Source organism: Urocampus carinirostris, chromosome 4, assembly GCF_059441175.1.
Source record: "Urocampus carinirostris isolate Australia breed hairy pipefish chromosome 4, RoL_Ucar_1.0, whole genome shotgun sequence".
In the NCBI taxonomy this organism is placed as follows: Eukaryota; Metazoa; Chordata; class Actinopteri; order Syngnathiformes; family Syngnathidae; genus Urocampus; species Urocampus carinirostris.
Genome location: NC_142352.1, coordinates 18,075,904 through 18,088,844, shown reverse-complemented (window position 1 = coordinate 18,088,844; position 12,941 = coordinate 18,075,904). Strand labels below are relative to the sequence as shown.

At 36.7% G+C, this 12,941-nt stretch overlaps 1 protein-coding gene across 4 annotated transcripts in view; it reads left to right on the top strand.

The window, feature by feature from the left end:
• Positions 1-12,941, top strand: part of galns (galactosamine (N-acetyl)-6-sulfatase) — a 43,283-nt gene continuing 30,342 nt past the window's right edge. For all 4 annotated transcript variants that reach the window (XM_088333821.1, XM_088333820.1, XM_088333823.1 and 1 more), the window contains exons 1-9: positions 1-133; positions 2,325-2,448; positions 2,540-2,614; positions 3,830-3,932; positions 5,241-5,387; positions 8,025-8,091; positions 9,505-9,632; positions 9,711-9,850; positions 11,692-11,795. In XM_088333821.1, the coding sequence (XP_088189947.1) occupies positions 26-133; positions 2,325-2,448; positions 2,540-2,614; positions 3,830-3,932; positions 5,241-5,387; positions 8,025-8,091; positions 9,505-9,632; positions 9,711-9,850; positions 11,692-11,795 (996 nt within the window). In that variant the 5' untranslated portion in view covers positions 1-25. The remainder of the gene's footprint in view (positions 134-2,324; positions 2,449-2,539; positions 2,615-3,829; positions 3,933-5,240; positions 5,388-8,024; positions 8,092-9,504; positions 9,633-9,710; positions 9,851-11,691; positions 11,796-12,941) is intronic.

Genomic DNA, 12,941 nt, shown 5'->3' with positions numbered 1-12,941 from the left:
GTTAATTTAGGCTGCGGCTTTAGTGATGACTTTTTACGGTTTAACTTTCTTTTATGCTTCGTTATGTTTTTCTTTGGCAGAAAAATTGGAAATTACCCCGCCACCAAACATTATTATCATGCTTATGGATGACGTGAGTTTTTGTTTTCTTTTTTTGCGTGAATCCTGAATGAAAAATTCGTCTTGTATCTGGCACATAACATAATACTGCCTACTAAACAATTCTGTGTCTAACAGAGGTCTGCTAGAAGTCAAAGGTCACTTAGACGTCTAGGCTAAGACTTATAAATGAAAATTTATACATTTCTTAATTTAGGTTAGATGTCTAAATTGAAAGTAGACAGCTAATTGAACTCTTTGTTTATACATCTAGTCTAATTTTAGATATTTAATGAGCCTAGGCGTTATTTTGTGACAGAAAAATGTCAAAGTGACATATAAAATCACACAGATGTCTAGGCTAAAATTTGTCTACTGTGGTTGTAAAATATTTTTTTAGATAGTTACATTTAGGCTTTAAATTTAAACTAGACATATAGTCAAGTCAAGTCATGTTTATTTGTATAGCCCTTAATCACAAGGAGTCCCAAAGGGCTGCACATACCATAGATTATTGCAAACCACAGACTATTATTACACAATCCCCTGATCTAAAACCTAAATGAGGGTAAGGAAAAACTCAAAAACCTCAACATGAGGGAAATGAAAGGACCGCACATGAGGTAATCCCCCTTCTAGGATGGCCCGGCTGCAATGGATGTTGCAATACACATACAATGTACAGCTATCGTCAATGGGAAATATAGGTAATTCATAAGCTACAGAATAGAAGTGTGTTTTAAGCCTGGATTTAATACGTGTTAACAATGCCCAATTGTGTTTAAAGAGCCTTTACAAAGTTTTTCCACCGCACTTATCTGCTTTTAGCTTACTTTTATCAGAGGGACCTACAACACATTAGGAAGCAGGAAAGGTGGAGGGTGGTTGGAGAGTGATTTCATGCTTGTGGTTTTCTGTTAGTGTAGCATGAAAATAGTGAAAGTAAGAAAAGGACAGTTTCAAATGCTGTTTAAACGCTAAACCAAAAAGATGAAAAAATGTTGTATCCGAGCGCATCTAAGAAATGGACGTACTCGCTCATGCCACTCAAGCGGCTTGACATGAGTTTAAGCCAGGACATGGCGTCAGAAAGTAGCAATATTTTTAAATTCCGGAGAGCACTTTTAATAACAATTCTGTACTACAATCAAATGGATTTTGAATTGTATCAATTTATTTTTAACAAAGTTGTTGTACTCGAGATTATTTAGCTCCTGTCTGACTTCAGTAACTTAACCTAAAATAGCAACCCCTGGATCGCGCTAGCTTTATCATTGGACCAAATTTAATAAATAGACAGTTTTAGTGTTGTTTGAAATTGGTCCAAAAGTCAAAATTTTTCTAGGACAAAGTTTAGACATGTCTATCTTGACACTGATCAGCTAATTATATATTTTAAAACTACCGGTACACAAATTTGATAACATAAACCTCATCTCATCTCATCTCATCTCATTAGCCGTACCGCTTATCCTCATTAGGGTCGCGGGGGGGCTGGAGCCCATCCCAGCCATCTCCGGGCAGTGGGCAGGGGACACCCTGAACTGGTTGCCAGCCAATCGCAGGGCACACGGGGACAGACAACTCATTCGCTCATTCACACCTAGGGACAATTTGGACCGTCCAATTCACCTGAAATGCATGTTTTTGGAACGTGGGAGGAAACCGGAGTGCCCGGAGGAAACCCACGCAGGCACGGGGAGAACATACAAACTCCGCACAGGAAGTCTGGAGCTGGATTTGAACCCACGACAGGTTCCCATGACATGAACTGTGCCGCACAAGCGCTAACCACTGCGCCGCCGTGCTGCTAACATAAACCTGAGAAAATAAATTCCACATCCACTCCACTAAATACAATTTTAACAAACTAAAACTTTTTTTTGTCTTTGGTCTCAAGTAAAATAGTTGATGTGAGGTCATGATTCAAACATCTTATTCGATGCAAGACATTGATCAATGACTGTTTGAAACAAAGTAATGTTATAATTTTTGTACCACTAAATGTAAATACGTGGTATTTCAAAAATTTGAGTGGTCCAAATTGGGGCCAAAACTTTATCAATGAGAATTTTGGTCCAAACGAGACACTAATAAGACGTCTATTATATGTCTTTGGCAATGTGGGTGTTACAGTCTTTACGTATTTCATGTATATTTTATGTATATTTTTCTCATTTTAAAATCATCTCCCTGTCATCATTCTGTACCTTTCGGCGAATCAGATGGGTTGGGGGGACCTGGGAGTTCTTGGTCAACCCTCAAAAGAGACCCCTCACCTGGATTCCATGGCTGCACAGGGCATGCTTTTCCCCAACTTTTACACTGCCAACCCTTTATGCTCGCCATGTGAGTGAAGAGAAATAATTGTATTATTTTCATGAATTATATTTCCTCTTATTTGAACACTACACCTCCCTCCATGTCATATGTCTTGCAGCCAGAGCAGCTCTTCTTACTGGGAGGCTACCTGTTCGAAATGGCTTCTACACCACTAATGGTCATGCCAGAAATGGTAATCAATAAATCACTGACATACAAAAATAAGAGATGCATGATAATTATCCGGCCAATGGTTGTCGAACTGATTTCAGACAAACATGACGACATAAATATCAGCCCAATAGGAAAAAGACCCAATGAGTAATCACTTTTATGGCACGCTTTGATATTCAATAGGCTGGTTCTACTTGTTAGAAATAATTTAAGCATTTGTGTTCCTCATTATAATATATTTAGATTGTCTATAGAAGTAGTAACACAACGTGATTGTACTTCTTAATAACATGTACGAGGCACAGGAGAGCTTGGCCATAATAATTTGAATGTTTAATGTTGTGATCGTAAGGCTTCTGAACGAGAGCGACTCCAAGATTTTTTTAATTTTAATATGTTTTTTTTCCTATTCCTTTTTAAGTCGCACTCCCTTGTGTGTCTGTGCTTGCAATTTAATTAGGATCGACAAGATTTAGATTGACAGCTGCCAGACCACATCCGCAAACGAGTGCCATAACACATAATGTGTTACTTTTCTGTACTTGACGTACAAAAAGCGTAGTGTGCTTGTTTTCTGTTTCTTTAGCAAATCATCTTTGTAATAAATCTGCGTCCGGTGGGCCGCAATGAGACCTCCACGACCTTAATTGGCCAATCGTTACAACAATAAATACACTAAACAGACAGTTTTATAAAACACTGATTTTAAAAAGATCAAACAAATACTTAAATTATTATGTAAATGTAAGTAGGTACCTAGGAGAAGGTGACACATCTGATTTATAAACAGAATATAAAGTTGTAAAAACATACAGTCGCTTAGTTTGCTTATGCCTCGGCTCTGATTAGAACACATGTAGGTATAATGCTTAGAAGTGACATAATTTCACACGATAAACACACTCTTAATCATCTTTCTCTAGTCACCAATACTTCTTTTGGGAGACATATTTACTGAAGCTGTGTAAGGTAAAAGTAATGACCCTTAAAAATTGGATTTTGCATGTGGATTTATTTTATTTTTTTAATTTATCATGCAGTTTAAACAGACACAAAAAAATATCAGCATTACTCACCAGGACTAAGAATTTTTTTATTATTGGTATCCGTAAGAAACCTTATCGTGCATCCCGACAATAAAGCACACCCGTAGCCACCTTCATGTTTATCGCCATTCAGTTTATGTCAATTGGCACAACAGCCACAATTACTAAATAATAAACCTCCTTTTCAGCATACACACCACAGGAGATTGTGGGAGGAATATCACAGGATGAGATCCTATTACCTCAAATGCTGAAAAAGAAAGGATACAATAGCAAGATTGTTGGGAAATGGTGAGTGCATTTTCATTTATCTAAGGTGCTTTCAAAATTACATGTTTTTGCTGGGTAGGTTATAATCTAAAATAAAATGTCAAAACATTTATTTTCTGATAGACTAATTAGATCAATTTGATTCAACATTCGTTTTTTAAGTCCAAAACAACACTTGAGTTATATTTATTTGTGTGGTTTCAAACAGCCCCATTTTTGGTTCTATAAACAAAAAAGTACATATTTTAGGGCCTTTTCTTTTGAAATATATGGTCACAATTCTTTGTTCTACAAGACAATTGAAATAATTTAGTGCCTCTCTTCAACAAAATGGTCAAATCCGGGGGAGTATTAATATTTCGAAATGAACTGATTTGTAAAGTACCACTGATTTTTTACTTTTATTCTCCCTCCAAAATTTGGTGGCGGTTATGTTTAGAAAATGACAAGTTTTGAAGCGTTATTTTATTTTCATTAATGAATAGACCCAATATCTTAAAGCAATACGCATGTCAAAATAACAGCTGGTAATTCTTTTGTGGAAGTTTTATACCAAACAACCCAAAACTTTGTAATTTTAGGGCCTACCATTAAAACAGGTCCAACCATTTAGAGTTTTTGGGGTAATAGAGTCAAATCCAGCTACCAGCTTACTTGAGCGGAATTTGCATGTTCTCCCCGTGCTTGCGTGGGTTTCCTCTAAGTGTCCCCATTTTCTCACATTACAAAAACATGCATGTCAGGTTAAATGGCCTGTTGAAATTGTCCCTCGGTGTGAATGAGCGAGTGAGTTGTCTGTCTCTGTGTGCCCTGCAATCGGTTCAGGGTGTCCCCTGGCCCACTGCCCTAAGATGGCTGTGATGGGCTCCAGCACCCTACTGAGGATTAGCGGTGCAGATAATGTATGGATGGGAGCTATCTGTCAACTACTATATATATATATATACATATATAAACACAGTTGGCGTCTACATCTGTCATTGACAGTGTATGATTGAAACATGTCTACAGCTGTTTGGCAATGAATACGAATTTGATTTTTTTTTTCAGTGAAAATGTTGTTTCTAGACCTTACTGGTTTGAAGTTTTTTGTTCTCCCGCTCCATCCACATGTGAATTACCCGCCAAACTTCTCAAACTCTTAAACTAAAATCTCCTCTGGTGAAATTCTGACATAACAAACAAAGAATAACGTGTCACCAGCCCAAAGCAGACCTTTTACTCGAGTGAGCGGAGTCCAATCTTTGACTCAGAATCTGTGGGGTGCTGAAAATGCACGGTCATCCACATTGACACCCTCCTGTCTGAGCGCACTTTACTTCTCGACAGGCATCTGGGCCACCGAGCGCAGTACCTCCCTCTGAAAAACGGCTTTGACGAATGGTTCGGTGCCCCCAACTGCCATTTTGGGCCTTACAACAACAACAGCAGGCGACCCAACATCCCCGTATACAACAATTTGGAGATGGTGGGCAGGTACAATACCACACAAACATTTACTTCACGTTTCATACTCTTATATGGTAGTCCAAGTGTGCCAAACGTAGAGGGAGCAGAGCAGCAAAACGTAGAGAGAGTGTAAGTCAGTGACGTCGCACCTCACATATACATGTAGGTAAATGCAGAGGTGGTTAGTAATGAAGTACATTTACTCTGTGACATTTACTTGAGTAAGTTTTAGGAAATGTACTTCTATGAGTGTTTTTGAATCTCCTAAAATCTTAAATACTTTTACTTGAGTAAATTTGCGAAGAAAACGGTACTTTTACTCCTCTACATTAGGCTACATTGAAGTCGTTACAGCTCAAGTCCTGAATCCCATCTGGCCACCGTTTTGACACCGCCCGTTTATTACAAGCTGTTCAGACCTATTCAGAGAAGGGATCTAACATTTGAAAGAATCTTTGTCGAAGTCAATGTCCGCAGGCCAGTGTGGCCCGGAAAAAGTTTTCTTACAGCCCCTGAGATTATCTCGATTTATTTTTTTATCATACTCCAAGAAGCGTGTGATAGGCGTAAGATAAGGAATGAATGAATGAATTAATTAAAATCATTCTAGTGTTGAAGATTACTGCTGAGTCGTAAGAAAAAATGTTTTTTTGATCACATTTAGTAAGCACAATTTAAAAAATGTTCAACAGTCCAACAGTCTGGCCCTTGGCTTGCAACCATTTTTTAAAAATTTGGCCCTATGTTTATTTAACCATGACACCCATGCTTCAAGGGGACAGAATTTAGTGATGTGTTGTTCACGTTATGAATTTACTGTAAAGCGAAAAAGTGAATGTTGCTATAATTAAGTAGAATAATAGATCATTTTTATTAATTATTCAATCATTTTGTGCATATTGTTACATAATAATCATTGATATAGCGATTGAAACAATAACAAAAAACCTGAAAAGCCGTTTGAGAGCCGAAAGAGGCTCAAGAAAGAGCTGGAATTCCCATCACTAATACAATCATAAATGGGATGTGTAAAAAGCACATTCCTGAATGCCTGCAAGGAGGTAGAAATTCACATCAAGCAAAACCCAATTCTAATCTCTGTTCACAAAATAAAATTGCTCCCCTCAGGCAAAGGTTGAGCAGCTTGAGCAAGTCTCCTCTTCCCCCAAAAGACTCTTCAGTAGGTCAATGATATATTACAAATGAATTTTAAAGGGACATAGTGTATTTTTTTACTGCCTCCTTGTGGTAAAAAAACTTCAATTTTTAAAATAAAAACAGTATTGATTTCAATAACAACCAAAACTTGAATTGAAATGAATTAAATTATCTTTATTGTCATTGATATAAACATTGTGAAACATTGTATGCAACAAGATTAGACATGGCACTCAAGGGTAAACATGTAACAAATACTTAAAATAGAAAAAAAGAGAAAAGACTAACAGCATAAAAGATGGAAAAAAATATTTACCACATAGTGCTTAGAGCCAACGTTGCACTTGGGTGCCCCCAAAGGCCAGCTGATGTGGAACGGACCTGTTCTGGAAATAGCTCACCAGTGCTGGGTCATTGTGATTTTATAGTGAAATCTTTTTTTTTTTGTAGTTGACTTGAGTCTATTTAATCCTACTTCTAATAATAAACCTGCGTATATCACATTAATAGCATAGTAACAACATAGTAATAACATGATAAGTTTTTTTTTTTTAGAAATGCATATGAAACAGGGTGGTTTTGCTTTAACAATAGTGCAATGACATTTAGCAGAAGCAACAATAAAAAGTACATTATCATGTATTTTTCTAAATACTCTGTGGTCAACAATTATACATTTATTTGACATTATATGAGGTCTACCTAGAGGGAGCTGACATGATTGTCCACCATCTTGGTTGCTGAGGGTACCCCCAAAAACCTTGTGAATAAAAATAGTGCTGGTCGATCAGTTCAGGTCTCCGTAGATTGTGTTTCAGTTTGTGCCTTGCAGCACTCATTTGTAGTTGCACTAAACAAGAAAGCAACATATAGTGGTCACATTTTACACAGTGACCATTTTAAGAATATCAAGCTAATGTTTCGTAATTTGACAACTTTATTAGAAAATGATTGTCCAACAGTACACAATGCCTGTTATTTAGAAAAAAGGGTACATTTTTTATTTCAAAAGGTACATTTTATTTATTTAGTTTTGATACTTTTGGGCTTCCATAAAAAACAGCCATTCGGACATTCAGGGTCACTGCAACTGGCAGGTGTCCATGTTTTCCGCTTAGACGGAAGTTTAATTGGCGCAACTTACCTGATCTGTGGACAAACGCACGTACACGAGCACATTTTCAAACAAACACACTGGCTGGTGTCCTCCAGAGACGGTAGGTTGTGTTTGCCGAATGGGAGGACACCTGGAGGAAGTCAAGCGAGTGGAAGAGCGGCGGCTGTCAATGCCGCTGTGCTTGCCGCTCTACGCCTCAGCGATATCCCCGTGTTCTGTCCTAGATGGTTCGTTGGGGATTTTGCAAAGTTGGGGAACAGTTTGCATCAAGAAAACTTAAAGGGTCGCACAATTTGAGGTTCTGGATAGAACATCAGTTGCCTGCTTTCCCATTTAGAGTTTGTACGTTCTTCCTTAGATGGTATTGATCCTCTAACTTTTTTTTGTAGGTACTATGAAGAGTTTAAGATCGATAGAAAGACCGGAGAGTCCAACCTCACGCAAATTTATTTGCAGGTAAGTTTTAAGCTCCACCCACTGAGAATTATCGCAGTGAATATTGTAATTTTATGAATTATATTTCGGTTAATGTATTTTACTTTATTAACACTTGTTATTTTTGTAAAGTTTTTCTTTGTTTTCTTGTTTTCTTCTTATTGTTTTCTTATTTCCATTTGTTTTTCTGGTATTTTGTTAAACTTTTTTTTCCAGTGATAAAAGAAACACAATACTTTATTTCAATTACAATTAATGTTGAATTAATTATGGTTATTCATATTTGAGATCATATCAGTATTTGTTTTATTTTACTAATTTTAAACCCCATTTTTTTCTGACAGGAATTTAAAAAAAAAAATCAAACTTACCACAATTTACCACAGCTATATGATCTGGCATATATAATTATATTTTTTTAATATAATTTTTCTAATGTACTTAAAAAATAATTCTTATAGTTAACTGTAAAATAACATTTAAAAAATTACTGAAATCAACAAAATCCTGTTAGGTAATTTCTAAAATTGATCATAAAGTAAGAATACTAATACTTAAATTTAGCACATATATTTGCCTATGTAACTTTTCTGAATATGATTATAATGAATCATTTCTGATTTTATATTTTCCTTATTTTACTGTATGTTATTTTTTCTTCAGTAAATCAAATAGTTACTACTTTATTATTTTTCTTTTTAATGATATAATACAACATATAGTTTTTTATTCAATTCTTTTGTAAATAAATAATTGAAATGAAAATAAATGATATAAGCATTTAATATATATGGGCATAATATGGGGGTGTATGATGATAAAATAATTCTTAAAAGTTTTAAAGGAAAAACAATACCTAAAATGAGCAAAACTAAGTTTCCATGCTAGTTACTTTGTTTTTAATATTTTTTTTAATACTAAAAATATTGATGAAAAAGATCATAAAATATGCTGACTTATTATTTAGAATGAGAAGAATTGTCCGACAGCAGAACAAGAATCATTTATTTGGAAAACATATCATTTGAATTATTTTACTTCATGTTTCTGCAGTGAACCAACCTTTTTTTTTAACATTTCTTTTTTGGGCTTTTATTTGTATACTAACAGTCCTGTTGGGATTTTTGTTTGGTTCTCAGGGGACTTATTTGCTTATGTCAATTTAGTCACATATGCATCAGGTACAAAGTGTTCTGTTTTTTAATTTTTTGTATTTTTTTTCCTCAAACGTGCCCTCGTAACCTAAGTTTGTTGCTTTTTCCCTCTCTGAAATCCTGGTTTGGGCATCTATGATACACTTATGTTATTGCAAAGTTTCATGGACTGATTATAGTAGTGCTTCTGGTTTACTGTTTGTGTGGGACAAAGCTTTTTTTGATACACAAAAAACCTTGTTCCTTGACAATGTCCCCTCTCCGGTTTCCTTTTGAACAGGAAGGTCTGGACTTCATAAATCGCCAGAGTTTGGCCCAACAGCCCTTTTTCCTGTACTGGGCGGCTGACGCCACTCACGCTCCTGTCTACGCCTCCAGACGCTTCCTCGGGAAGAGCCAACGAGGCCGGTGCGTTCTCCTGTCATTCTCTCACCATGGGACCAGATTGTTTTTGTTGTTAGGGGAATGTTGTGCTCTGTACCGTAGGTATGGGGATGCAGTGATGGAGCTGGACTACAGCGTCGGACAAATCCTGTCTACGTTGAGGACTCTGGGTGTTGAAAATAGTACCTTTGTTTTCTTCACTTCCGACAATGGGGCCGCCCTGACGTCTGGTCCCAATGAGAGTGAGTGTAACCCTTGAGAACAGGGGTCACCAGTGTGGCACTCACGGCCACCAGATAACTCCTCTAGAAACACCTGAGTATCTCGCCAGTGATGGGACATTGTGATTTTCTAGGAAGTTTTATTTATAACTAATATGAAAAATAATTTGTATCTTTAAATGCATGATCAATTAGCCTGAAATGTAAATATGTAAATAACTCAGTGCCCATATACAAGACTCATGTTTCAGTGCACGGGTGTCTAATTCATTTTAGCTCAGGGGCCACATAGTAAAAACTATTCTCACGGGGGCCAGACTAGTAAATGAATACCATAAGAAGTGTACCTTATTTGGAGTGATGGTGGTCTGTGCAGAGACTCATAATTAAGTTATGATTCATATATGTAAGATGTGATTATAAATTGAGGTGTTTTTTTCCTTAATATTTTTTCCTTCACTAAGATTTAATATTTTGTAGTGTTTATCAAAAAAGCAACTACAATTGAAGTTGTTTTCACTACAGTTTATTTAAGTTAAGGAAACTCATGAAAACTGCATATTGACAAAAAGTAGTTTAAAATAATCATTCAATAATTTAAAAGACTTTCTACTTTTTATTTTTGATAAAATGTTTTCCTAAATATGGAAACTTCGCTGTTAGATTTCATATATATAAAGATTTTTCTGCAGGTTCTATTTTTTATTATTAATTCGTATTGCCTTAAAGAGCGTGCCCGTAACTTTTGTAAATAAAATAACATCGGGATGTTGTTTATTTTTCAATGTATTCTGGTTGAATAGCGGTAGTCGGTAAATACAGCTACAGTTGGTGCTTTGCAAGTGGCGACATCCACTGCAATTCATTGTGTGACACGATGCAGATCATTTTTCTCTAGTGCTTCTCCGTTTGGTCTTGCAGCCCACTTAATATCATGTGGCGGGCTATATTTGTGTTTTAATGTGTTTTAGTGGTTGCCTCAGCCTATTTTATTGTTCTTCTCGTGATTACAACCTGGTAATAGCATAAAAATAACATTAACAGTATGATAATAGCACGAGAAGTTATTATTTTAGAAATGTATATCAGAGTAATAGCCTGATAAGTTTTTGGTTTAGTAGACACACAAAATAGGGAGAAAACACATCAATGAATTTTGAACTTGCAAGAATACCAGGAAAGGACTGTCCAAGAAAACCTTCCTCAAACATTACAAATCTGTACTAAAAGCCTTCTTCTAAACCCTTTCTTTTTATTTGGTCTCTTAGTTCTGGAAATGTGGAAATCAAAGAACGGAAATAGTGACAATGATGTTAACAGTGCATAATATCCATCCATCCATTATCTGCACCAGGGGTGTTGGAGCTCATCCCAGTTATCTTCGGGCAGTGGGAAGGGGACACCCTGAACTGGTTGCCAGCCAGTCGCAGGGCACACAGAAACAGACAACTCCCTCACTCATTCACATGTGGGAGGAAACCCACGCAAGCACGGGGGGAAGATGCAAAACTCCACACAGGAAGGTTTGATCTCATGACACACACGCGCTAACCACTGCGCTGCCGTGCTGCCCAGTGCACAATAGTAAGAATAAAAAAACTAAAAATTTAAGTGAGGAATAAAAAGACAAATATCAAACTGGTATCTTATGCAGGTGTCCGATATTAAAAACAAAAACAAGTAGAATCATCTTATCATTGCCTTTCACTTTTATCAGTCACAAAAAAAGTAGCTCTCAGCTTAAGAGATGTGGGTGACCAGACCCCTGTTTTAGAAAGAAGCAATTTAATAAACTTAATTTTTGTGGTAACTGTATGTGTCACAGGCACTCAAGTGTTTTTTCTTTGTGTCCGAGTGGTCAGGTGGCAGTAATGGGCCATTCCTCTGTGGGAAGGAGACCACCTATGAAGGGGGCATGAGGGAGCCTGCCATTGCTTGGTGGCCCGAACACATCACAGCAGGCACGGTAAGAACAATTGGGAGATTGACTGAAAGCATCCCACTTGTTGATTTCCTTGATAGCAAACACCCCAAATATTATCCATTTGTCTTCTTTTTTAATTATAGAACGGTATTACAACAAATACATTGCTATTCCTTGTAGATTGATATTTTGCAAATATTTTTATTGTAATATATTCTCTTTATAATTTATTTTTTCTGGCCATGCAAAAATAAGACAAACACCGCTAAAATTGTAAGTTGCAATTGCCATTTTCTATTTGTGTTTGGAAAAAAAGTACTTACAATGAGCAAAACAATCCATACAGTGACTGCTGAGACGTATCTTGACATACTGGATAGCTGGTTATTGGATAAACTGAGTGAGAAAAAGTCTGGTGACTAAATTTTCCAACAAGATGTGGTGCCAGCGCACTCTGTTTTTCAGGGTTAGACAGTTTCTGAACACAACACTGCCAGACAGGTAGATTGGACTGTCTGGGCAGAATGATCATGATATCATGTACTGGCTTTCCAGATCTCCAGATATCACACCATGTGATTTGTTTTTTCCGGGGTTTTGTGAAAAGATTGGTGTATGTGCCACGTATTCCAAGAGACGTGGATGAGATGAAGGCATGAATAACTAAGAAACTTTTGCAACCAGTAACGATGCAAAAGTGGGACGCGTATGGCAAGAATTTCGGCTTGATGTGTGACGTGTGATCAATGGTGCTTACAATAGACATCTTTTAACTTTCCTTTTGATTACAAGCTTTCTGAGTTTACCAGATGTGTTTTTATATTCCTAATTGTTTCCCAAATAGTTAATGTCAAAAGGTGTCCTTTTGACTTTTGGAAAACCCTGTATTATAAAGAGGAACATAAATACTTGGGATCTTTCTAACAGTTAGTGACCGTGGATTTGATATTAAAATGTAGTGTCAAGTGACAAATTATTGTAACTTTTCTTTCGATCGGGGCGGTAACTGACGTCATATCCTGTTCGATAAATATGATGCTTACCAGCTGCCAACTTCTATGGAGTGATTTAACTCGTCACCAGGGAAAGATGTAAATCTAAGTTTAAGCAAGGGTTCCCACAATTATTGACCCACCTTGCTCTCTTCTCCGTCCCTCCAATTGATCCCCCTCCCCACCTATAGCATGA